Source organism: Phyllopteryx taeniolatus, chromosome 5 (assembly GCF_024500385.1).
Source record: "Phyllopteryx taeniolatus isolate TA_2022b chromosome 5, UOR_Ptae_1.2, whole genome shotgun sequence".
In the NCBI taxonomy this organism is placed as follows: domain Eukaryota; kingdom Metazoa; phylum Chordata; class Actinopteri; order Syngnathiformes; family Syngnathidae; genus Phyllopteryx; species Phyllopteryx taeniolatus.
Genome location: NC_084506.1, coordinates 29,551,496 through 29,579,377, shown reverse-complemented (window position 1 = coordinate 29,579,377; position 27,882 = coordinate 29,551,496). Strand labels below are relative to the sequence as shown.

Genomic DNA, 27,882 nt, shown 5'->3' with positions numbered 1-27,882 from the left:
TCAGTAGATGGAGAGGCACAACCCACTGCTTGAAATGTTCTAGTTGACTGAGAAAAGCATACACTCTTTGTTTAAGTAGCAATACAATACAAGGTCATCTTCCTTGTACAAAAACCAGGAAGTGCATGAACAAGGGAGTATCATAAGGAAAGCATGCGTTTCCTCAATTCATCAGCATTGACAATATGGCGGGGCCATGTAATGTTTGTTTTACTTGCAGAAGGATGTACGGTGACGTTAAAAAGCTTAGCATGAAAATATATGAAGGGAGCATGATGAGATGGAGAAGATGTGTTGTTATAAGCAACCTTTTCATACGTGTGTGATAAGATGCTGACACCCACAGTGTCACAATGTTACCCCTCCTAAATTGCAAACAGCCAACGAACTATATTACATGGCACTGATCATGAGGGACTAGTTCACCCAGTTGATTCCAATGGAAGCACACAGGATGGCGCTTGGATGGGTGATACCGTGGCTCAGCCTCTACTTTGGACAGTTTTCTGCATCCAGTGGTACGTAGGCTCAGATTGGACTCTTCAGTAGGTACACTTGCACAGTATGACCCGATGTGAGAGCTGTATCAATGTGATTGCGCTTGTATTTTGCAGTGGCGTACAACTCTACTGCTTCATACTGAGGGGTACGGTGGTGCCATGAGATACGAGTTTAATTCGTTTCGTGAGCACGTTCCTAACTCAAAACACTATCTCAAATCATCTTTCCCCATTGATGTGCATCTAAATGCCATTAAACCATTGCCATTCCAGCTTCTCAAACAAAAGTACATACGTTTTGTAATGAGTTTTTAATAGGGAAAATAGCACTCTATCATATTGTACTTTAAAAATAAAATAGAATGTAAAGAAGTAAACGGTTTGTGCGTCATGATTAATTTATTGCAGCTCCTTCTGGTGTGTGCAATTTGGCCACCTGGGAGCAGTAAAATAGTCATACAGACAAATTGGTTTCACTACCACTGCAAGTGATTCAGTAATATTAATCTTTTTTTGCAGAGGATAAAGAATACACGCTTGTGCCTGAGTATTGCTATATTTTCTGTCTACGTGTTGCTGCCCCATTTGCGTTCAACTATAGTTTTAACGCTTTGTGACACCATGCCACATAGATGCTATTCATTTGCCTCGGTTTTATGCTTGATAGTAAACGTAAAAGAGTTGTTTATTATTTGCCAAACTTCTGCTTGCTCTGAAACGAGTTGCGTTCACTGCCAGCATATAGTGCTTGTATGGCAAAAAGCTTACTCACTCACTCACAAACTTACTCACAAGTCATAGCAAAAACAAAAAAATCGGCCGAATGACGGCTCATATCTCCAAAAACTCTTAGGTCGGGTCGCTCACATGTCAAGGCACCGATGTATTTCCAAGATTGTGGTAGCTTAATTAGTAGCAATGTTAGAAATATGATGCAGGGCTGTTCAACGCCACTGCAAATGACCAACATAAAATGAAAATTCTGATACTTCTATTGAATCTCATGAGTGTGTGTGCAAGTGTTCCTAATAAAGTGGCCAGTGAGTCTGAACCATGCTTAATACTGAAGTAAAATTCAGATTCAGATTCAATGCAAGTAAGTCTTGTTGCCTAGTATCAAGCACTACACGGGCCAAAAACTAAAGTAAAAACTGATTATATTATCTATTCTTCTTCTGTGTGTTGTATGCAATTTGGATATGGGCTTTAATGTCAAATTATAGTGGAACTGTATATATTTGTATGATTTTGTTTGTGTGTGTCCAAAATTTCCTACTAATGCAGTATATGTGCAGCAATCATCTGCCTCCCAGTTCTGAGGACCCGGGTTCAGAACCTGTGTTCTGTGTGGAATTTGCATAATCTCCCTGTGCCTGCGTGAGTTTTCTCCGGGTACTCCGGTTTCCTCCCACATCCCAAAATCATGCATGGTAGGTTAATTGGAGACTCTAAATTGTCCGGAGGTGTGAATTTGAGTGTGAATGGTTGTTTGTTTATTTGTGCCCTGCGATTGGCTGGAGACCAGTTCAGGGTGTACCCCGCCTCGCGCCCACAGTCAGCTGGGATAGGCTCCAACACACCCGCGACCCTAGTGAGGACAGGCGAAACGGAAAATGAATGAATGAATGTGCGGCTAGCAATATGGAATTGGAAACAATTTTATTTTTTTTTCCCTTTCAGTCCCAGGTCACACGGTGACTACAGTGCCAGTATTTGCAGGTAACGACATGTATTTTTTTTTCATGATACAAAACCAGTTCTGAGGTGTCTTAATAAAACGTCTGTGACATGCTTTTGTCAAAACTGTACGATCGACAATTATATTTACACCTCCTATTTCTTGGCGTCATGAAAGATTCCTGCATTTTCAAAAGTGGGAGGATGACAAAAGATTTACTTATTATTTAATGTCATATTTCATGAGTGGGCAGGCACTCTGAGATACAACCGTGTGTGTAAAATCCATTACAAAGTCAATTTTGTTCCCTTTAAAGTTTAAGTTGCAAATAAAATTCAGCTGTTTCCATCAATCACTTAATTTCCAACCCCATCACAGAAGTGAGAGCATCCCACGACGACCAGTTCTGCAGCACATGGGGAAATTACCATTTCAGGACTTTCGACGGAAAATTCTTCCAGTTTCGCTCCAATTGCAACTATCTCCTTGCATCCAACTGTAAAGGCAGCTTTGAGGACTTTAACATACAGCTGCAAAGACAAGAAATGGGCTGGGCTGCTCCGATAAAGCGGGTTACTATGAGACTGGAGGGAGTGGCGGTGGAAATGTCCAACTCCTCCATCACGGTCAATGACAAGATGTGAGTGTCTGAGAACATTTGACACAGTGCATGCATTATTAGTCATAGATGGAGGTTAACCAATAATTGCAATGACTTTTCTCCCTCTAGTGTGACGTTGCCTTTCAGCCAGGCAGGCATCTCCATCGCAAGAACATTCTCTTATGTTAAGTTTGAAGCAACAAGTGGTGTGGTTGTCATGTGGAATGAAGAGGACACACTCTGGGTAGGTCCATTCACATTCTGTTCTTGTTTTTCCTTGTTCTTCTTCTTCTGCGATGTCTATTGGTGGTTGGCAAACCAGTTTGATGGTGCATTAGCGCCCCCAACTGATTGTGTCCTTCCACTGCAAGGAAAACAATGTGAGGTTTGGTGCCGCCATCTGGCAGGGGGGATCTGACGCGTACTCGTATCTCAGATTTTTGCTCATATCTCAAGACAAAAAAAAACAAGGCAAGGTAGTTTCGCTATCTATTAGCACTTATCCTGTTCAGAGTCACAGGGTCGACTTTGGCCAAAAGGCAGACTACACCCTGAACTGGTCGCCAGTCAGTTGCAGGGCACTTATAGAGACAGACAACCACTCGCACTCAAATTCACACCGTCACTGAGTGGGAACTGAATCCACCTTGCCTGCAACGAAGTCCGGCGAATGTACCACTAAACCATCAGGGACTGATGTCACACAAAATGTGAATAGTTAAAACATAACATGGCGATCATTGAACAAGAACTAATGGATTTTGTGAGTAAGCTCAGCTAACTTAGAGAAGCTAAGAATGGGCGAGGAAGTGAAGCTCCTTGGATTGGGAAAAATCCACAAATAAGTAAAAGCATGGTTTAAACCGCAGGGTTGAAAGCTAGGGGGGAAAAGAATTGCAGTTTATTTTCTGAACTTTTCCTTAGTATATATCCTGAGAGATGCGGAATAGAACACTGATTGAGACATTGCGACATGTCATTGCAATCCTTCGATACCGTACGAATACGCCCACCCGGTAAGGACTTGGGCCTTTTTGCCCTTGAGTAAGGCATTGAATGCAAAATCGCTCAGCGTAAATTGAATTTCCACATGTGATGGATGAGCACCCCTATTAATAGCATTTTTTTTTTTTTTTTTACAATTTCCAGGTTGAGTTGGATGCTAAGTACAAGAATAAGACTTGTGGTTTGTGCGGTGACTTCAATGGAGACCACGTTGATGGTGAGTTCATCAACTGTTCCCAAAATTATCATTTGAAATATGAAATCTGGGGTAACTTGGCAAGTAGTAAATAAAGTAAATACCCTGTATAATGTTAAATATTTAAGATATACCAAAATCCTGGTATTCAAATGTACTAAACCCTCTTCTCCAGGAGGAATTGAGGAATTTGGGGAGACCTGGAAAACTAACGGTCCAACTGAAAAATGTGACGAAACCTTGTCCCCTTCCCCACAAACCTGCTCCATCAATCAGGTATCTAATGAAAGGAAGGCCTCAAATTAAAATTGGGCCAACATGAACCCTAAGTGAAACATGCCTCTTTGCCTCGCAGAAAGCCGTCTGTGAGAGTGTAGTGTCTGGAGCATCTTTCCTCAGCTGTCGAAACCGAATCAACAGTGACGCCTTTGTGGAAGCTTGTGTGAAGGACTTGTGCTCCTGTAAAAGCAACTCCACGTCCTGCTTGTGTTCAACCATGGCAGAGTACTCGCGCCAATGCGCCCATGCGGGTGGGGTGCCACAGGAATGGAATGCACATTTATGCAGTGAGGAAAACAAATATTTGGGATGCTCAAGTCATTCATCTGAATTACAGTAACTACATTTCTGTTTTATACATAATAGCTAAAAAAACATGCCCATTTAACATGGAGTACAAAGAATGTGGGAGCCCCTGCACGGACACCTGCAGCGACCCACAGAGGAGCCAAGTGTGTGAGGAACACTGCACAGATGGATGCTTCTGTCCACCTGGTAGGTTTGCATGCTTAGAGATACAGTGGTGCCCCGAGATACGAGTGAGGGGGGATTCCGCCAGTCGTTCCCAGCAGACCATCACAATACGCCACGTCGGACCGGCATCTTCCCCCACCGTCGGTGACCCGCATCCGGGCAAGGGAAACCTGAGTCCATAATTTGTCTTCTTCATAAGGGGTCTTTGAGCCGTGCTTTGTCTGGTCCCTCACCTAGGACCTGTTTGCCATGGGTGACCCTGCCAGGGGCATAAAGCCCCAGACAACTTAGCTCCTAGGGTCATTGGGACACACAAACCCCTCCACCAGGATAAGGTGACGGCTCAAGGAGGGGATGTTCATTATTGCTGTGTAATTTAATAAGTGATGGAGAATTGCACTGCATCATGTTGGGAAGTATTTCTAATATTTTGGTCACCTTATTTAGCTACAGTACATGAAAAGATAAAATGTTAAAAACAATTGTCAGTATGATGCAACACAGTTCTACACCACGGCCACAATGATACAGTTGCATCTCAATAAATGTGACTATCGTAGAAAGCTGAATTGATTTCACTAGTTCCATTCAAAAGCTGGCGGCATGGTGGTTGAGTGGTTACCATATCCGCCTTTACAGTGCTGAGATTGGGGGTTTGAATCTGAGTTTAGGCTGGAATTTGCTGGTTCTCAACATGTTATTGCTCATGCTTGGACTCAAACAATAAGCAACTCAATAATTTCCCAATGTGTCTCCCAAGGGACCCTCTTGGATGACATTGGTGGTAGCGGGTGTTTGCCCGTGGACCAGTGCTCCTGCATGCACAACGGCAAGCCTTACCAACCCGGTGAATCCTACACCAGGACCTGTCAGACATGGTGATGACGACATTCTCTTTTTTCTTCATCCTATTGAGAGCCACACAGTGAAGTTGTTTCATAGAGCTGACTTGATTGTTTCGGCAGCACGTGTACGCAGGGTGAGTGGAGGTGTCACGACACTGACTGTCCTGGTGTCTGCTCTGTAACGGGTGGCTCACACATCTCCACCTATGATGACAAAACATACACTTTCCATGGGGACTGCTCTTACGTTCTTACAAAGGTAAGCCCTTTAAACTTCTTAAGGACTAGATGTATTGTCATGTATTCATCCTGTAGGCTAGTCTTTCAAGGGGACTCTAAATTGTCCATAGGTGTTAATGTGAGCGTGAACTTTGAATGCTTATTTGCTTGCTATTGACTGGCGACCAGTTGAGAGTGTCAGCTTGCCCAAAGTCAGCTAGGATGGGCTCCATTTCACAGTAATCACCCTTATTAAGACAATCGCAATGGAAGATGGATGGCTGTATGGATGGTCATCTGCATGTTGGTATTTACATGTACTGTCCGTGTCAGAAATCTACTGCGTAACTGCAATAAGTGCACATTGTATTAATTATTTCCTAGCCATACCGGAAGAGCCGATGAAGAGGCATGTTATGTGTTGACTGACAGCAATAGTTATAATTCGCCAAAGAGTGATACAAAGCATGATTTCCTCTGTAGCAGATGAATGGGACTTTCGTTGTCCTGGGTGACCTCGTCAAATGTGAAAAATCAGATAAATCAACTTGCCTGACTGCAGTCACTCTACTGCTGCCAAAATCCACGGCAAGTATAGTTTTGTTTACACACGACAGAAGGCATATTTGATTATATTTAATGGATTTTCCACATGCAGATGATTGCTGTTGACTCTAGCGGTCAGGTTTTAGTCAACAAACTCAGCTCTCATCTGCCTTTCTTCACGGGTGAGTGCTTTCTTTCTCTTTTTATCTCTTGTCATGAAAAATGTAAGACTTTCATTTGACTTGGATCAGTTTCATTCAGTTAGTAATAATGTGTTTCTTTTCCCGACAGATGACGTAACCATCTTCAGCCCATCCACATTTTACGTTGTGATCCACACTGTTTACGGGCTTCACCTTGAGATTCAGGTGACGCCTGTCATGCAGGTTTATATCAAAGCCAGTCTTCCCCATAAAGGCAAACTCCAAGGTGAGTTGTCGTATTTGACCCAAAACCGTTGTTCTGCCTGACTACTCTATTCTATCGGGTAATTATTCTCTGTCTCTGTTTCTGCAGGTCTTTGTGGAGATTTTAACGATGTCGAATGCAATGACTTCAGAACCAGAAGCGGGATGATTGAGGGCACGGCTGCCGCATTTGCTAACTCGTGGAAGACTAAGGGTGGCTGTCCAGACGTCCACAATTCACTTGATGACCCCTGCCTTTTAAGTGTAGACAAGGGTAAGTTATTCTCAGAATATATATATATATATATATATATATATGTATATATATTATTGAAATAGTTAACCAAAAATGCCATGATCATCCCATAATCAATATACTGGAAGAAAAAAAATCCAATAGTAAATAATGAAGAAATAATCTCTTTAAGGGTCCAGCAGTCACCATCATAAACCCCTCATTAACTGTGCTGTTGTATGTTTTAAAGTAACATTTAAACATTCTTAACTTCCATATGAGTGTGATATGCCAAAATGTGCTCTTGTGAGGTACACTGAGGTCTAGTGTGATGTCATCCATGGCTCTGAGGTTTTGTGTCACTTTTCCCTGGAAATGTTGGTCTAATTCTGAAATGTACAACCTAAAGGAACATTTGACTGCAGAGGTTTGATCAGACAAAAAAAAAAAAAAAACATTATTTTAAGTAATTGTCAGGAAGGGCAGACATTAAACATAGAATGGCAATAATATCAATATTTGAAGCTGATGTATTGTAACATTGATATTTTGTCTCACGTCTAATGAATCTACTATATGTTTATGTGTCTTTTTAGAAAAATATGCTCACCACTGGTGTTCCATACTGATCGACACCACAGGGGTGTTTTCCAAGTGCCATTCTGAGATAAACCCAGAGGAATATCTAGCTGTAAGCATTTGCACCGCATCCTTGTGGAAAATGGTTGTGCCGAGATTTGGCCTTTTTTGTTCCTGCATTAATTACTAGGAAAATACAGTATTGTAACGAATCCCTACGTAATAGTGTTCAGTAGTTTTTGCTTATTCACTTACAATCAAGTAAATGACTACGACAACATAACATCCGTGGTGGAGGTAATAATTGCATATTCAACAACACTTTCAGCTTGATATTTTGTCTCCCGACAGTCTTGTATATATGACACGTGTGCTGGGGAAAACAGTTTGGATTCTATATGCGCTACCATGTCCTCCTACGTTCACGCGTGTGCTGCCGCTGGTGTCTCCTTGACAGGTTGGCGGAAGGTCGTATGTGGTAAGTTGCACCCAAACAATCCACAGTTTAATGAATTGGATTAAGGCTTGGCGGCACGGTTGGACGACTGGTTAGCACATCTGCCTCGCAGTTCTGTGGACCGGGGTTCAACTCCCGGCCCCGCCTGTGTGGAGTTTGCATGTTCTCCCCGTGTCTGCGTGGGTTTTCTCCGGGCACTCCGGTTTCCTCCCACATCCCAAAAACATGCATGGTCGGTTGAATGAATACTCTAAATTGCCCGTAGGTTTGAATGTGAGTGCGAATGGTTGTTTGTTTCTTTAAGCTTCAGCACGCCCGCGACCCTGGTGAGGAGAAGCGGTATGCAAAATGGATGGATGGATTAAGGTTTATGGTATTATATATTCTTTCAACAGGGAAATACACATCAGTCTGCCCCGCAACTTTAGTGTTTGACTACCACATGACAAGCTGCGGTCGCTCCTGTCGCTCCCTGAGTCAGCCAGATTTAACCTGTGATGTCGATTTGACCCCCGTGGACGGCTGCGGCTGCGCTGAGGGCACTTACCTCAATGAGAGGGGCGAGTGTGTGCCAGCCTCCCGGTGCTCCTGCCACGTGGGGGACATGGTGCTGCGGCCAAAGCAGATTATCAGTGTCCATGGACAGATTTGGTGAGCACCAAACATTACTCATAAAAAAAAGTGAAGGATGTTTGGCTTTTGACTGAAATTTCAGTACTTTCACCTTTACAGGTGCATTTAATCTAACCTTAATCTAAAAAAAAAAAAAAAATGTTTTTAAACTACGTTCATAGCAAAGCTTTAGACAGGATCAGAGGGAAGTGACCAATGAGCGTAGAGTGTCACACAGTGTCATCAGCAGGTCGCAAAAGACTTACAGAGAGACTGGTAGAGTCACAGAAATGCAAAGAAGTGGACATCCCTGAAAATTTTAATGGAAATGTTGTTTGATTTCTCTCAAAAATGGGTCTAAACAATCTGATGTCCAAAATGTCAGTAGGATTATAGAATACCCTCGGGCTCACGGATAATATGCAAGTATAACAATTTTTTATGACCATTCGTTTTAAATACAGATGTCAGGTTAGTCAACTGTGCTGACTAATTGCCTAAACAAACATCCATGGACACCCTGTTAAAGGACAAACTATAACTTTACCCATTTACTCTTTGCATTTCAGCGTCTGCCGTGGTGGGAAACTCAACTGTACTGGAAACCATATGACTGAATGTAGGTACATTGCACAAAGATTTTCGTTAAAAACCTCATTTATCATCTAGCCACCTAGCCATCCAGCCATTTTCTATAGTGCTCGTCAAAATGAGGGATTATTATTATTTTTATTTATTATTTACTACTGCTAATGAACTGCACACTAGTGTCCTTTCTAACACATTTAATAACTGTGATCAGTCTGCAGCGCTCCAATGACTTTCTTCAACTGCTCAAGTGCAAAGCCTGGTGACACAGGGTCAGAGTGCCAAAAGACCTGTCAGACTCTTGACACAGAATGTGTAAGCCTCAAATAACGACTCGTAACAGATATTACACTTTTCAATTTGTACAGATCATCTGTATAATACTATTTTTGAAGGCTGATAGTGTATACTGTCAATTTAACAAAATAGCCATTCAGTTTATATTGTAGTTTAAAGAATTTGTCATTGTGTTGACGCTTTACAGGTTAGCACACATTGCGTCTCAGGCTGCGTGTGTCCTGCTGGCTTGTTGGCCGACGGCAAAGGAGGTTGTATTGAGGAGACGCGTTGTCCCTGCACATATAACGGACAAACCTACAAGCCCGGAGAGACCGTTAAAGTGGACTGTAACATCTGGTGAGCACTATGTTAATTCTCTCTTTTGAGTCCTTTTGCATTAGTGTGGTATCCTACTCCGCTCATCCGTACTTTATTATGTGATAAAAGCACTTGTAAAAGCCTGCAATGGGAATGCACCAATCAGCAGTGTGACGGAACCTGTACAATATATGGAGAAGGCCATTACATCACCTATGACGACAAGAAATTCTCCTTTAATGGGGACTGTGGTTACGTCTTTACTCAGGTATCACTTGTGCTTATTGTGCGATTACCTTTTGATGCTTTATTGTGAACGTTTATATCTTCTATTGACCTCATTGTCATCTAGGATTACTGTGGGGACAAAAAGAGTGGCAGCTTCAGAGTCCTGACTGAAAGCATCCCATGTGGACCAAGTGAAAACATCTGCTCCACTGCAATCAAACTCTACTTAGGGGTACATCATTTTGTGATAAGCTATTGTACATAAACTAGTGTACAGGGGTCCCAGATTTAAAACGGTGATGACATACGCGTTTTCGAGTTTACGAATTACGCAATGCACTAGTTTGCAACTCCATCGCAAACCAAGGACCCCCTATTAGTATGAATGAGGAAATACTACAAATGATCATTTGTCTTTTTCTTTCTTTCAGAATAGTGAAATTGTCCTAAAAGAGGGAACTGTAATCAAACAAAACACAGGGTTAGACATACCTTATAAAGTCCATACTATTGGATTATATCTTGTCATTGAGGCAAACAATGGTCTTGTTCTCATCTGGAACAAGAAGACAACACTCATAATCAAACTGAGCTCCACATTTAAGGTGAGGGAGTCACCATCAGTGGTTGGCATTGTCTCGATAAACTAACTGTGTCTTATTTCATCCAAGGGAAAAGTTTGTGGTTTGTGTGGAAATTACGACGGAAACATCAAGAATGACTTCACAACCCGCAACAAAGAGTTGGTGGTGGATGCCTTTGAGTTCGGAAACAGCTGGAAAGTGTCACAGACCTGTGCAAACACAAATGCGCTAAAAAATCCTTGCATGCTGTACTCGCACAGGCAGGCATGGGCACTGAAACGCTGCAGCATCATCAACAGTGAAGTATTTGATACCTGCCATTTAAAGGTAATTCAATGTACTGCACCTACTGTACGTTCTATACAATACACAGGGGTTATAAATCAAACTCGCTTCATTTTTACAATTATTCATCTTAAAAGGTGGATCCTCAGCACTATTATAATGCCTGTGTCAGAGACACATGTGCTTGCAGTACTGGAGGAGATTGCGAGTGCTTTTGCTCGGCTGTCGCGGCCTATGCAGCCGCCTGTAATAAGGCTGGCGCTTGCATAAAATGGAGAACGCCCACTGTCTGTCGTAAGTGCTTTTCGTTTTTGGGTTTTTATGCAGAATGAGTCTACATATAACCTTGCACAATCCTCAATTAAATTACACTACTGTTTATTTGTTCTAGATGAATAAATATTCTGTTTATTATGAAGCAACACAGCACTATACATAGTAAATATATTTGCCCATGGGGATTCAAATGGTTTAACAGCAAATTATAATTCTTTGTACATCTTTCTATTCATTTCTTGTCTTTCATTAGCTCTGTTCTGTGATTACTACAATCCTGAGGGTGAGTGTGAATGGCACTACGAACCTTGTGGAAAACCATGCATGAAGACCTGCAGGAATCCCTCTGGAAAGTGCTATACTCATATTCCAGCTTTAGAAGGTACAATGGTCATTCAACAGCATCAGTCCAAAAAAAAAAATGGATACACTTCATGCATCCCTGATTATACATCTGTTTTGAGCCTCAGGGGTTGCCTTCCTAGTTCTGCCTATTCTATGCTTGTTCCATTGACAGTTACATTTCTTTAAGGGTGCTATCCACGGTGTCCATCCGATCAACCATATTTGGAAGAGGTAACAATGAAGTGTGTGTCAGTGGAGCAATGTGGCTGCTATGATGATGAAGGGAAGCATTATGCAGAAGGAGAGACAATGCCCCAGAAAGAAAACTGTCAGAAATGGTAGGATCTTTTCCATCAAAACATAAGAAAACACCGTAGTTACATTTATTTTCAAATCAAATTTGATTCATTTGCATTTCAGTAAATGTTCTTCATCAGAGAGGCAGTGTACCTACAGTGTCGAAGGTGAAAATACTGCACCACATGATGGTTATTTTGTTAATTATACAAAACAAAATTAGATGATAGACCGCTTTATATTATTTTGCAGATTGCACTTGTTCATATAACGGGCAAATATACAACTATGGAGATATAGTATATGACACTCATGATGGAGACGGAACCTGTATTACTGCTATTTGTGGAGAACATGGAAATATTACAAGAGAAATAACGGTCTGCAGTTCCTCAACCACACAGAACCCAAGGACAACAACAGAATTTGTGTTTGTGACAACAGGTAATGAGCAACCCTAAAATACATGGATGAGTATGATGCTTTCTATTAATCAGCATAAATCACATTGCCCTGTAAAACAACACATTGACTGTTTTGGATTGTGTTATGTTTTGGCTATCTTAGAAAGACCAACCTCTCCAAAGGCACAAACTACAGCAACGGAAAAACCCAATACAACAACTCTCCAACCAACAAAAGAACCCACCACAATTACAACAACTACACAAAAGCCATCCACACCAACAACTAATCCAACAACAGTTACAACTGAAAAAGCCCAAACCACTACAGCCACAGAAAAAACGCCATCAACACCATCTGATTGTTTTGTTTGTCACTGGTCCCCTTGGATCAACAACCATTACCCGGACCATATTCCCAGTGGTGGAGATTATGAATCTATAGCAAACATAAAAGATCCAAGTCTGAATGACTGCAAACGACCACTTGAAATAGAGTGCAGAGCAAACGCATTTCCTGATGTACCTTTGGATCAGCTAGGTCAGAAAGTAATATGCAACCCAAAAGATGGACTGATCTGTCATAACAAAGACCAAGGCATACCACCAATTTGTTATGACTATGAGATAAGAGTCAAATGTTGCATCAACCATTGTGTCACTCCAACCAAAGCCACAACTACAAGTGCCGCAACCAATGCAATTACAACAGAAAATGCCATCACGACTGCTGCCACAACCACAGAAAAGCCCACGACAACAGCCAAAACAATCATTCCAACCACACAACAACCCACCACATTTACAGAAGAACCCACCACCATGACAACAACCACACACAAGCCAACCATACCAACAACCACTACAACAAAGGCAACCACATTTACTACTGAACAGGCTCAAACCACCACAGAAAAACAAACAACAGTTACAGACGTACCGACAACAACAACAACCACAGTTACAGAAAACCCCACCACCACAGTTACACAAAAGGCCAGTACTACTATTGCTGTAACAACAGTCAAGCCCACCACTGTGGCTCCTACGACTATCACATCCACAGAACTACCCACCACAACTACTGAAAGACCAACCACAGTTACAGAATCTCCAAGCACAACAACGGAGATCAAAATCACAACAATCGCAGTTACGGAAAATCCCAGCACAGCATTAACGGAAAGGATCAGCACAATTGTTACAACAACAGAAGAACCCACAACTACTGCAGAAAACCCTACAACTACAGTAAGACCATCAACTGCAACCACCGTAGTGCAAAAACCTACAACCACAGCTTCAGAAACCATTGGTATTACCACCACTACAGCTAAAGTCACAGAAAATGTAACTGGAGCAACGACAAGACAACCTAGCTCTACTGCCAAAACCACGGGAAAAATGACAACACAAGCTACAGAAAAGCCTACCACCATAACAACAGAAAATATACCCATAACAAAGCCACCAAGAACAACAACAGAAGGTCCCACAACAACTGTGGTCACTTCAACTGAAAAACCTATCACCACAACAACCCCTGAAATTGCTACAAATACACTTTCAACCGCACCGTCGACAGGATCCTTGGTTACATTCACTACAGAAGCCCAAACTACAACAACAGTCAAACCTGACACAACAACCATCCAACCCACAACATTTACAGAAGAACCCACCACTATCACAACAACTACACAAAGGCCATCCACACCAACAACTACTCCAACAACAGTTACAACTGAAAATGCCCAAACCACTACAACCACAGAAAAAACGCCATCAACACCATCTGATTGTTTTGTTTGTCACTGGTCCCCTTGGATCAACAACCATTACCCGGACCCTATTCCCAGTGGTGGAGATTATGAATCTATAGCAAACATAAATGATCCAAGTCTGAATGACTGCAAACGACCACTTGAAATAGGGTGCAGAGCAAACGCATTTCCTGATGTACCTTTGGATCAGCTAGGTCAGAAAGTAATATGCAACCCAAAAGATGGACTGATCTGTCATAACAAAGACCAAGGCATACCTCCAATTTGCTATGACTATGAGATTAGAGTCAAATGTTGCATCAACCATTGTGTCACTCCAACCAAAGCCACAACTACAAGTGCCGCAACCAATGAAATTACAACAGAAAATGCCATCACGACTGCTGCCACAACCACAGAAAAGCCCACGACTACAGCCAAAACAATCATTCCAACCACACAACAACCCACCACATTTACAGAAGAACCCACCACCATGACAACAACCACACAAAAGCCATCCATACCAACAACTACTACAACAAAGGCAACCACATTTACTACTGAACAGGCTCAAACCACCACAACCACAGAAAAACAAACAACAGTTACAGAAGTACCAACAACAACAACTACAGTTACAGAAAACCCCACCACCACAGTTACACAAAAGGCTAGTACTACTATTGCTGTAACAACAGTCAAGCCCACCACTAAGGCTCCTACGACTATCACATCCACAGAACTACCCACCACAACTACTGAAAGACCAACCACAGTTACAGAATCTCCAAGCACAACAACGGAGATCAAAATCACAACAATCGCAGTTACGAAAAATCCCAGCACAGCATTAACGGAAAAGATCAGCACAATTGTTACAACAACAGAAGAACCCACAACTACTGCAGAAAACCCTACAACTACAGTAAGACCATCAACTGCAACCACTCTAGTACAAAAACCTACAACCACAGCCTCAGAAACCATTGGTATTACCACCACTACAGCTAGAGTCACAGAAAATGTAACTGGAGCAACGACAAGACAACCTAGCTCTACTGCCAAAACCACGGAAAAAATGACAACACAAGCTACAGAAAAGCCTACCACCATAACAACAGAAAATATACCCATAACAAAGCCACCAAGAACCACAACAGAAGGTCCCACAACAACTGTGGTCACTTCAACTGAAAAACCTATCACCACAACAACCCCTGAAATTGCTACAAATACACTTTCAACCGCACCGTCGACAGGATCCTTGGTTACATTCACTACAGAAGCCCAAACTACAACAACAGTCAAACCTGACACAACAACCATCCAACCGACAACATTTACAGAAGAACCCACCACTATCACAACAACTACACAAAGGCCATCCACACCAACAACTACTCCAACAACAGTTACAACTGAAAAGGCCCAAACCACTACAACCACAGAAAAAACGCCATCAACACCATCTGATTGTTTTGTTTGTCACTGGTCCCCTTGGATCAACAACCATTACCCGGACCCTATTCCCAGTGGTGGAGATTATGAATCTATAGCAAACATAAATGATCCAAGTCTGAATGACTGCAAACGACCACTTGAAATAGAGTGCAGAGCAAACGCATTTCCTGATGTACCTTTGGATCAGCTAGGTCAGAAAGTAATATGCAACCCAAAAGATGGACTGATCTGTCATAACAAAGACCAAGGCATACCTCCAATTTGCTATGACTATGAGATTAGAGTCAAATGTTGCATCAACCATTGTGTCACTCCAACCACAGCCACAACTACAAGTGCCGCAACCAATGCAATTACAACAGAAAATGCCATCACGACTGCTGCCACAACCACAGAAAAACCCACGACTACAGCCAAAACAACCATTCCAACCACACAAGAACCCACCACATTTACAGAAGAACCCACCACCATGACAACAACCACACAAAAGCCATCCATACCAACAACTACTACAACAAAGGCAACCACATTTACTACTGAACAGGCTCAAACCACCACAACCACAGAAAAACAAACAACAGTTACAGAAGTACCAACAACAACAACTACAGTTACAGAAAACCCCACCACCACAGTTACACAAAAGGCCAGTACTACTATTGCTGTAACAACAGTAAAGCCCACCACTATGGCTGCTACGACTATCACATCCACAGAACCACCCACCACAACTACTGAAAGACCAACCACAGTTACAGAATCTCCAAGCACAACAACGGAGATCAAAATCACAACAATCGCAGTTACGAAAAATCCCAGCACAGCATTAACGGAAAAGATCAGCACAATTGTTACAACAACAGAAGAACCCACAACTACTGCAGAAAATCCTACAACTACAGTAAGACCATCAACTGCAACCACCGTAGTACAAAAACCTACAACCACAGCTTCAGAAACCATTGGTATTACCACCACTACAGCTAAAGTCACAGAAAATGTAACTGGAGCAACGACAAGACAACCTAGCTCTACTGCCAAAACCACGGAAAAAATGACAACACAAGCTACAGAAAAGCCTACCACCATAACAACAGAAAATATACCCATAACAAAGCCACCAAGAACAACAACAGAAGGTCCCACAACAACTGTGGTCACTTCAACTGAAAAACCTATCACCACAACAACCCCTGAAATTGCTACAAATACACTTTCAACCGCACCATCGACAGGATCCTTGGTTACATTCACTACAGAAGCCCAAACTACAACAACAGTCAAACCTGACACAACAACCATCCAACCCACAACATTTACAGAAGAACCCACCAGCATGACAACAACCACACAAAAGCCATCCATACCAACAACTACTACAACAAAGGCAACCACATTTACTGCTGAACAGGCTCAAACCACCACAACCACAGAAAAACAAACTACAGTTACAGAAGTCACAACAACAACTACAGTTACAGAAAACCCCACCACAGCAGTTACACAAAAGGCCAGTACTACTATTGCTGTAACAACGGTAAAGCCCACCACTGTGGCTCCTACGACTATCACATCCACAGAACTACCCACCACAACTACGGAAAGACCAACCACAGTTACAGAATCTCCAAGCACAACAACGGAGATCATTATCACAACAATCGCAGTTACGGAAAATCCCAGCACAGCATTAACGGAAAAGATCAGCACAATTGTTACAACAACAGAAGAACCCACAGCTACTGCAGAAAACCCTACAACAACTACAGTAAGACCATCAACTGCAACCACCGTAGTACAAAAACCTACAACCACAGCTTCAGAAACCACTGGTATTACTACTACTACAGCTAAAGTCACAGAAAACATAACTGGAACAACTACTAAACAACCTAGCTCTACTGCTAAAACCACCGAAAAAATGACAACACAAGCTACAGAAAATCCTACCACTATAACAACAAAAAATATACCCACAACAAAGCCACCAAGAGCAACAACAGAAGGTCCCACAACAAATGTGGTCACATCAACTGGAAAACCAATCACCACAATAACCCCTGAAATTGCTACAAATACACTTTCAACCGCACCGTCGACAGGATCCTTGGTTACATTCACTACAGAAGCCCAAACTACAACAACAGTCAAACCTGACACAACAACCATCCAACCGACAACATTTACAGAAGAACCCACCACTATCACAACAACTACACAAAGGCCATCCACACCAACAACTACTCCAACAACAGTTACAACTGAAAAGGCCCAAACCACTACAACCACAGAAAAAACGCCATCAACACCATCTGATTGTTTTGTTTGTCACTGGTCCCCTTGGATCAACAACCATTACCCGGACCCTATTCCCAGTGGTGGAGATTATGAATCTATAGCAAACATAAATGATCCAAGTCTGAATGACTGCAAACAACCACTTGAAATAGAGTGCAGAGCAAACGCATTTCCTGATGTACCTTTGGATCAGCTAGGTCAGAAAGTAATATGCAACCCAAAAGATGGACTGATCTGTCATAACAAAGACCAAGGCATACCTCCAATTTGCTATGACTATGAGATTAGAGTCAAATGTTGCATCAACCATTGTGTCACTCCAACCAAAGCCACAACTACAAGTGCCGCAACCAATGCAATTACAACAGAAAATGCCATCACGACTGCTGCCACAACCACAGAAAAACCCACGACTACAGCCAAAACAACCATTCCAACCACACAAGAACCCACCACATTTACAGAAGAACCCACCACCATGACAACAACCACACAAAAGCCATCCATACCAACAACTACTACAACAAAGGCAACCACATTTACTACTGAACAGGCTCAAACCACCACAACCACAGAAAAACAAACAACAGTTACAGAAGTACCAACAACAACAACTACAGTTACAGAAAACCCCACCACCACAGTTACACAAAAGGCCAGTACTACTATTGCTGTAACAACAGTAAAGCCCACCACTATGGCTGCTACGACTATCACATCCACAGAACCACCCACCACAACTACTGAAAGACCAACCACAGTTACAGAATCTCCAAGCACAACAACGGAGATCAAAATCACAACAATCGCAGTTACGAAAAATCCCAGCACAGCATTAACGGAAAAGATCAGCACAATTGTTACAACAACAGAAGAACCCACAACTACTGCAGAAAATCCTACAACTACAGTAAGACCATCAACTGCAACCACCGTAGTACAAAAACCTACAACCACAGCTTCAGAAACCATTGGTATTACCACCACTACAGCTAAAGTCACAGAAAATGTAACTGGAGCAACGACAAGACAACCTAGCTCTACTGCCAAAACCACGGAAAAAATGACAACACAAGCTACAGAAAAGCCTACCACCATAACAACAGAAAATATACCCATAACAAAGCCACCAAGAACAACAACAGAAGGTCCCACAACAACTGTGGTCACTTCAACTGAAAAACCTATCACCACAACAACCCCTGAAATTGCTACAAATACACTTTCAACCGCACCGTCGACAGGATCCTTGGTTACATTCACTACAGAAGCCCAAACTACAACAACAGTCAAACCTGACACAACAACCATCCAACCCACAACATTTACAGAAGAACCCACCAGCATGACAACAACCACACAAAAGCCATCCATACCAACAACTACTACAACAAAGGCAACCACATTTACTGCTGAACAGGCTCAAACCACCACAACCACAGAAAAACAAACTACAGTTACAGAAGTCACAACAACAACTACAGTTACAGAAAACCCCACCACAGCAGTTACACAAAAGGCCAGTACTACTATTGCTGTAACAACGGTAAAGCCCACCACTGTGGCTCCTACGACTATCACATCCACAGAACTACCCACCACAACTACGGAAAGACCAACCACAGTTACAGAATCTCCAAGCACAACAACGGAGATCATTATCACAACAATCGCAGTTACGGAAAATCCCAGCACAGCATTAACGGAAAAGATCAGCACAATTGTTACAACAACAGAAGAACCCACAGCTACTGCAGAAAACCCTACAACAACTACAGTAAGACCATCAACTGCAACCACCGTAGTACAAAAACCTACAACCACAGCTTCAGAAACCACTGGTATTACTACTACTACAGCTAAAGTCACAGAAAACATAACTGGAACAACTACTAAACAACCTAGCTCTACTGCTAAAACCACCGAAAAAATGACAACACAAGCTACAGAAAATCCTACCACTATAACAACAGAAAATATACCCACAACAAAGCCACCAGGAGCAACAACAGAAGGTCCCACAACAAATGTGGTCACATCAACTGGAAAACCAATCACCACAATAACCCCTGAAATTGCTACAAATACACTTTCAACCGCACCGTCGACAGGACCCTTGGTTACATTCACTACAGAAGCCCAAACTACAACAACAGTCAAACCTGACACAACTACAGAAAGACCAACCACTGCAACCACCATAGTACAAAAACCCACAACCACAGCCTCAGAAACTGTTGGCATTACCACCAATTCAGTCGAAGTCACAGAAAAAGTAACTGGAACAACTACAGAAAAATCTAGCTCCACGGCCAAGACCACAGAAAAACTGACAACACAAGGTACAGAAAAGCCTACCACCATAACAACAGAAAATGTAGCCACGACAAAGTCGCCAAGAACAACCACAGAAGGTTCCACAACAACGGCAGTCACATCAACCGAAAAACCAATCACCACAACAACCCCTGAAATTGTTACATATACAACTGTTCCAACCGCACCGTCAACAGGACCCTTGGTTACATTTACAACAGTGGCCCAAATTACAACCACAGAAAAAACCGCCACAGCCACAGAAGTACAAATAACGACAACTATAGTTACACAAAAACCCACCACCATAGTTACACAAAAGGCCAGCACTACTGTTGCCGTAACCACAGAAAAACCCACAACTGGGGCTGGTACGACTGTCACTGTCACAGAACTACCCACCACAACTACAAAAAGACCAACCACAGTTACAGAATCTCCAACCACAGCAACAGAGACCCAAACCACCACAATAGCAGTTACAGAAAAACCCAGCACTGCCTCAACGGAAAAGATGAGCACAATTGCTACAACAACGGAAAAACCCACCACTACCACAGAAAACCCCAAAATAACTACAGAAAGACCAACTACTGCAACCACCATCATACAAAAACCTACAACCACAGCTTCAGAAACTGCTGGTGTTGCCACCACTACAGCCAAAGTCACAGAAAAAGTAACTGGAAAAACCACACAACAACCTAGCTCCACCAGCAAAACCACAGAAACACTGACCGCTGAAGCTACAGAAAAGCCTACCACCACAGCAACAGAAAATGTACCCACAACAAACCCACCAAGAACAACAACAAAAGGTCCCACAACTGTGGTCACATCAACTGGAAAACCAATCACCTCAACAACTCCTAATATAGCTACAAATACAATTGTTCCAACAACTCCATCAATAGGACCCTTGGTTACTACAACCACCATCCCTACAAAGCCTACCACAGTGTCAACAGAAAAGCCTTCAACAACTTTGACAACAACACAGTCTTCAACAGCAGGCAGAACCACTGAATGCTTCTGCAAATACCTTGATGAAATTTTTGCTCCCGGTAAGTACTGATTATTTATTTGTCTTTGTTGTCATATCTATTAGATTATTATTATTTTTTTTTTTATGATATACCTGGTTTACAATGTGCTTCTGATAACAGCTCGTTGTCTTTGCTTTTTGGTGTGATCCATTTCCATAAGAACTACAACAAAGAATAATTAATTTCATTATATTAAGTTCTGCAAGAGCATTTCTCTGTTTTAATTTTTGATTGATTGTTTGTAGGTACTACCATATACAATAAAACAGATGGAGCAGGTTGGTGTTTCACTGCATATTGCAATAAGACTTGCAATGTTGAGAAGTTTGCAGGACCGTGTCAGCCAACCAGTCCACCAAGTCCTACCACCACGTTAACAACTGTCATAACAACTAAAGTTGTCACAACAACAGCCAGTACCATAAGCATATCCACTGAAGCACCCCCTAAAGACTGCACATTCCTCATCCCACCAAGAAAGGTACCTGACTTCTCCAACTATTGGCTATTTTGTCATGCAAGCAATAATAATCAAATGGCACTGTTTGAACAAATCACGATAAAAATCACTTCTGACAGCACATTACAAAAAGCTAAGTTGAAGTTAACTGGACAATGTGGTGTCAAGACTGGTGTAATGGCACATTCGTCTGACGTCTGTGCACTGGACAGGCGGCGCAGATTCAGTCCCAATAAGGGATGGTGTGAATGTGAGTGTGAATGGTTGTCTGTGTATGTTCCCTGTGATTTAGTGGCAATCAATCCAGTGTGTAGTCTGCCTTTTGCCCAGTGTCAGCTGGGATAGCATCCTGCTCCCTGCCACCCTGAACAGAATAAGTGGTGTCGACAATCAGAATCAGAATAATCTTTATTTGCCAAGTATGTCAAAAACACACAACTAATTTGTCACCGGTAGTTGGAGACACTAGTATTACAACAGACAGCCATTTGGCAGAAATACTTTTGAGACATAAAAACATAAAAACACAGTACGGAGAGTGCGCTGAGCAATGAAATGTTACCAGTAATGTGGTAATGCCGATAAAATGTATTTATTTATTTATTTATTTGACAAGTGTCTAAATGATGCAGAGTCCTCTACCAATTTAGAGCAGTTTGAAATGACTAGTAGTGCAATAATCTGGAACAGTGTCAATTGTGCGAATGGCGCAGATACTTCTCAAGCACGTGCGTGGCCAGCATTGGTCAACAATAGATGTGCAAATAGTGCAGAGTGGCAAGACTACTACAGTGAGTTCACGAATAATGTATAATTGGCCCGACAGAGATGTGACAACAATCTCAAGACAAATTTGGCAGCAAGTTAACTGTTTAAGAAGTTAATGGAAAGAGGGAAGAATCTGTAGGAATGTCTGCTTGTTTTAGTTTGCATTGTTCGATAGCGCCTACCTGAGGGAAGGATGTGGAGGGTCCAAGAGAATTGTGCATGCGCTTGTCTTAGTTCTGGGAGCATTCTCAAGTTCTCAAGGGTGGGTAGGGGGGTACCGACAATCCTATGGTGCTCTAACTTTCGAGTAAACAAGGCTGCCGGGAACAGCATAAACATAGCCTTAGACACAGGTCAGTCAGCCGTTGAAAAAAAATGGCTTATATTGCCAGTGTAAAAAGGGCTTGTGTAGTAGTGTGTCTTTTGTCCTTTTCAGCATGGTGAAACTTGGAGTTCAAGCAACTGCACCACTGAAGTTTGTGATGATGGAAAAGTCCTAACAGAACATAAGCCATGTGATCCAATAACCATGCCTGTGTGTGAAAATGGCCAACCACCAGTGAGGGTTTATGATAAAGAGGGTTGCTGTTTCCATTACGAATGCACATGTGAGTTCAATTGAAAGCATTTTAGGACTTCCACATCCCAAAAAGATGCTAAAATCAATAATGGTACTCAATTTGCAGGTATTTGCAGCGGCTGGGGAGATCCACACTATGTCACATTTGATGGTCAATACTACAGCTTTCAAAAGAATTGCACCTATGTCCTGGTCAAAGAGATTATTCCTCGACACAATATTACCATCCTTATTGACAATGAAAACTGTGATGCCACTGGTGAAATAACATGTGCTAACAGCTTGATTGTGTATTACAAACACTACGAAGTCATTCTCACACAGGAGAGGGGCGCAAGTACAGTCAACACGGTACATTATATCATCTTAACATGTTTTATTTGTATTTATTTTGATATGATGTTGATGTTCAAAGTTGAAGTTGAAGTAAGTAAATAAAGTTAAAGCAAAAAGTAAGATTCTCGAGTGTCAAATCTTACTTAATTGATGTGTTCAGGTGTACGTCAATGGCAAGAAAGTTGTCCCAACTTACTCCAACGAGGACTTCATCATCACAAGCACTGCAATCGAGCTGCTCCTGAGAATTCCAGCAATTCAAGCTGTTGTGATGTTCAAGGGCCTTTTATTCAGCGTTGATTTGCCGTTTTCCCTTTTCCACAACAACACAGAGGGACAGTGCGGTGAGCTAATCCTTTATTTGCTCTCAGAGTAACAACATGAAACAAGTCTTCATGTTCTGGTATCTGATTTCACCAGGTACATGTGACAATAATAGAAAGAATGACTGCAGATTACCCAGTGGTCTGATTCACCCCTCTTGCTCCGATATGGCTCATGAGTGGCATGTACCAGATAAGAACAAACCATACTGCGATAAGCTGCCTCCTCCACCAACACCAAATCCAACACCAACTCAACCCACTTGTAAACCTGAAATTTGTGACCTCATAATCAGCAAGTAAGTGAACACAATGCAATAAGTCATTATTTCTTTAGGATCGTCCATGACTCATTTTCTTCATGGCTGTATTTTGTGCTAAGTGTGTTTGAGGAATGCCACAAAGTGATCGCACCCAAGGACTATTATGAGGCCTGTAAATTTGATGTCTGCCACATGCCAAATTCCAGCATGGCATGCTCCAGTTTGGAGGCATACGCCATGATGTGTGCTTTGGCGTCAGTCTGTGTCAACTGGAGGAACTCGACACAGGGGCAGTGCGGTAAGAGTATTCCGTTTTAACGAATCCATGGAAACTTTATTAACTTGCTGTTTAAAGTAGTCATGGACACCACACACACACTGGGATTTCTCCCCTGCCAATCAGTGAAAAAAGGCACTCATAAAAATGATCAATTAAATAAATCAAAGAATATTGTACAGGTGTATCATTACTTTATATACGTATAATATGTATATACACATAAAGTATACCGTGTATATATATATTTATATACCTCTTGATTTTGTATGTCTGCCTTTCTAGGCAGGAACATTCATTAATTTTGATGGATAAAGCCATATTTTCTTCTTGTAGAATATAAATGTCCTGCAAATAAGGTCTACAAACCATGCGGGCCAATTGTGGAACCAACTTGCAATGCAAGGTAATCACTCTCATTTTGAATATACGGCAACATCAACAATTTATTTCAAAGAATGTCACTCCATATATTGATGTACTTGAATGTGTTGTACTGCATTGCGATTGACATACACTTTAACATTTGTATTGATGTCATAGTTGTGTGTATTTGCCTGCCATCCATTTTTGTCATTGTAGATACAATAATAAGTATATACAGCAATGCCAGGGAGAAAGCCGTTACCAGAAATCCGACTGTAATGCATTTGTGGAGGGATGTTTCTGTCCACCTGGCACAATCCTGTTCAGTTCAAACTCTGACTTCTGTGTCATCGCTTGTAAGAGTCACTGACAAATAATTATCAGAGTACTGTATAAATGTATTTTAAAAGTCCTAAAGAATATGTTTCTGCTCAAAGGTTGTGCTGGACCTGATGGTGAACCGAAAGAGGTACCTGTAGCAATATGTACTGATTATTTTCCTGACTCGGGTTACATAAATTGTATTACATTATTGGTCATGGTTAACTTGGGATTTACCTACTCAAAGATTGGTGACACCTGGCTGAGTGGCTGCCAGCAGTGTGTCTGTGATGCGGATACGCTGAGTGTGCAGTGTGAGCCTCGCATGTGTCCCACTCAAGCACCCATAACCTGTAAGGAAGGCGAGGTGTTGATGAACCAAACTGTTAACTGCTGCCAGACCCTGACGTGTGGTGAGTTGGAGGAGGTGCAACACTTTAAGAGACCTGTAGAAATTTGTGAAAATAACTTTTCGAGAAGCTCCATAATTCTATTTCACAAAATGAGTTTGTTGTTATTTTCTGACAGGAATTATAGCATTTAAATAATATTTATTGGGTTTTTTTTTTAATATCTTTTCTTGTCAAAGTGCAAGTGACACAAGATAACTTTATTATTTCCCACCAGCCAGAGCACATTTTTTGAGAAACTTGTACGGCATAATAATATAATATACGAAATAAATATACTTTAAAAAATCATGAATACCATGTCAAAGAGGCTCAATAAATACAGTGGTGCCTTGATATACTAGTGACCAAATAGTTTGGCAAATAGTCAACAATTCTTCAAGAAAGAGGCTTCAAGCTGTTTATTTTGTTTATTGCCACTCCCAATTAAAGTTTACTAACTAAACATAAGGTGAAGAGAATTACACGTTGTGTATTTAACACAACCACACAACTGGCTTTATGCTAACACACAATGCAAAATGTCATAGATGGGCTAACAAATACCATCACGTTTTGATGTCATACACTTTAGGCAACAGATATTTGAAAATGAACAGTGGAGCAATCAATGGCATTTCCATTCATTTTGTTGGGGAAAGATGATTTGTTATATGAGTGTTTTGAGTTATGAGCATGGTCATGAAACAAATTAAAATAGTATCTCAAAGCACAAATGTACAAAGTTAAACCAGAGGCAGACATCCTCCCTTCCAGTAAGATAATATTGTCTGATGAATTTTCTGCTACATATAAATGTGTAATTTGTTGTCATTCCCAGTTGCTCTTCCTTCCAACTGTAAAATAAACACAAATACCACCTACTTGCATGTAAAGAATTGCAAGTCAGTTGTGCCAGTGGAAATGACAACGTGCGAGGGATCCTGCGGAGCATCAACATCAATGTGAGATTTCTGATTAAGATTCAATGGTACTTTTTCCTAATGCGTGCTTTAGCAACACTGATTATGTGTGAAACTATATCTATTTGCTCAGCTACTCTGCGGAGAGCAACAGCCTGATGCATTCTTGCTCATGCTGTCAAGAAACGGCCACCAGCAAGAAGGAAGTGGAGATGATTTGCACTGACGGCAGCAAGATGAAGCATTCCTACATCTCTATCGAAAAGTGTCGCTGTGAACTCACACATTGTACTCATTTATAAAGGCTGTATTATATGTGAGGAGGCCAATCACTATTCATATCAAAGCATTAATTCTGCTTCAAAAACAATTAGAGAATCAAGGCTCTATACTGTATCTGATGACTACTCGATAAGAGCTAAGCAATACAGAATGTTTATTGTACTGCAAACTATAAATGTTAAACTGTGGAAATGGCTCAGAACTATTGGAGCCTAATTAAACTATAAGGAATCTATCTTATTTGAGAATATTTGTATCATGTTTGAACAATAGACCAAGATACCTTCATGTAGGTCCAGCAAATATTGGCGCCATGAGGTCTCTTTTAGTTGTTAAGAGTAAATTATTCAATTTGGTTCCTCTTAAAACACTTCCACAAGTTGTTTTTAGTGTTTCTGGATTTATCTACACTAAATCTTTGGACCAAATACAAAAATTCAATTAGATACCCTACTGTACATTGTGCAATGTATTTTGTTGAGCATTGACATGAGGAATGTAGTTGTAGTAACACATTAAGAGGCCTTGTTTTAAAAAAACAATCTTTATGCAGTTCCCATTTTAAAATTCCATAAGTGCTGAATAAATTGAAAGAATAAAGCATCCCATTGCTGTGTACAGTTCTTCTATATCATACACTCTGGTTTATTGCAGAACAAGACCACTGATATTGCTTGACTTGGCATTCTTAAAAACTTTTAATTCCAATAAACATTTTCCTATTGCAGTGCTTCATGTCTTATTGATATTGTGCAGTGTCAAATATGTCAAGTATTTTGACAATACAAATAGTCTACGTCGTGTGGCACGATTTACATGTTGCTTTCATACTGATCACTGTGCATTCAGTCACCTGTATACATGCACTGAGATTCAATGCTGGACTTCATAACCAACCTTGATCAACATAGTTATTTAAACACATTTAAATATTGCATTGTTTAGTATCCCAATGCATGATGTATTAATGATCAGTGATTCAAATCAAATTCTACTTTGTCATGACCATGAAAATGCTACACATTATAATTTGAAATAGCCATTAAGGTGCAATATGTTTCATAGCAGGGTAATTTATGATTATCACCACATTTTAATTACGCGTATAACAAATGGTCTGGAAAAAATATATATATACATTCACGTGTTTCACTCTGAAATGAACTTTTCTTTAAAAGACAAAGAAAAATCCCCCAAAATATTAAAATGCAACGAGATGCTAGTCTGCTTCCTAACTACCGTCGAGGGGTCCTGGGGCAAGGCACCAACCTGACAGGCAGCAGTGTGAATTGAAATTGCTCTTGAGGATTATAATTTAATTTAATATTTAATTTAAATCAATAAAAACCCAACATTAGGTTGGTATATAGAGTTATTACCGTCGCTTAACAGATGCTTTTTATGTACACTTCTCAAATCTCAGCAGTAATTTGCCTTTGCATGTGTTCGTAAGTAAGGTCTCACTGT

The 27,882-nt window shown here is 41.2% G+C and overlaps 1 protein-coding gene across 1 annotated transcript; it reads left to right on the top strand.

The window, feature by feature from the left end:
* The first annotated feature begins 405 nt into the window (after positions 1-405).
* On the top strand, positions 406-27,142 carry LOC133478516 (mucin-2-like). The gene is made up of 42 exons (XM_061774659.1): positions 406-518; positions 2,181-2,219; positions 2,557-2,818; positions 2,909-3,023; positions 3,929-4,001; positions 4,156-4,256; positions 4,336-4,546; positions 4,626-4,754; positions 5,494-5,611; positions 5,699-5,837; positions 6,281-6,385; positions 6,456-6,525; positions 6,635-6,772; positions 6,860-7,024; positions 7,582-7,676; positions 7,916-8,042; positions 8,417-8,672; positions 9,203-9,252; positions 9,436-9,536; positions 9,706-9,857; positions 9,948-10,086; positions 10,171-10,278; positions 10,478-10,651; positions 10,718-10,957; positions 11,053-11,209; positions 11,445-11,573; positions 11,724-11,874; positions 11,957-12,000; positions 12,086-12,277; positions 12,401-21,145; positions 21,373-21,608; positions 22,792-22,963; positions 23,042-23,286; positions 23,432-23,615; positions 23,692-23,893; positions 23,977-24,155; positions 24,471-24,540; positions 24,717-24,856; positions 24,938-24,969; positions 25,069-25,234; positions 26,052-26,175; positions 26,267-27,142. Exons 1-42 carry the CDS (start codon positions 440-442, stop codon positions 26,433-26,435), a joined length of 14,523 nt encoding a protein of 4,840 aa, XP_061630643.1. The 5' UTR covers positions 406-439; the 3' UTR covers positions 26,436-27,142.
* Positions 27,143-27,882: the final 740 nt, after the last annotated feature.

Bases quoted from the DNA above. Each gene is read 5' to 3' on its own strand.
- LOC133478516 (XM_061774659.1), top strand. From the start codon at position 440: ATGGAAGCACACAGGATGGCGCTTGGATGGGTGATACCGTGGCTCAGC. The intron at 23,287-23,431 runs GTACATTATATC...TGATGTGTTCAG, and splicing joins GCGCAAGTACAGTCAACACG to GTGTACGTCAATGGCAAGAA. The intron at 23,894-23,976 runs GTAAGTGAACAC...TTTTGTGCTAAG, and splicing joins TGTGACCTCATAATCAGCAA to TGTGTTTGAGGAATGCCACA.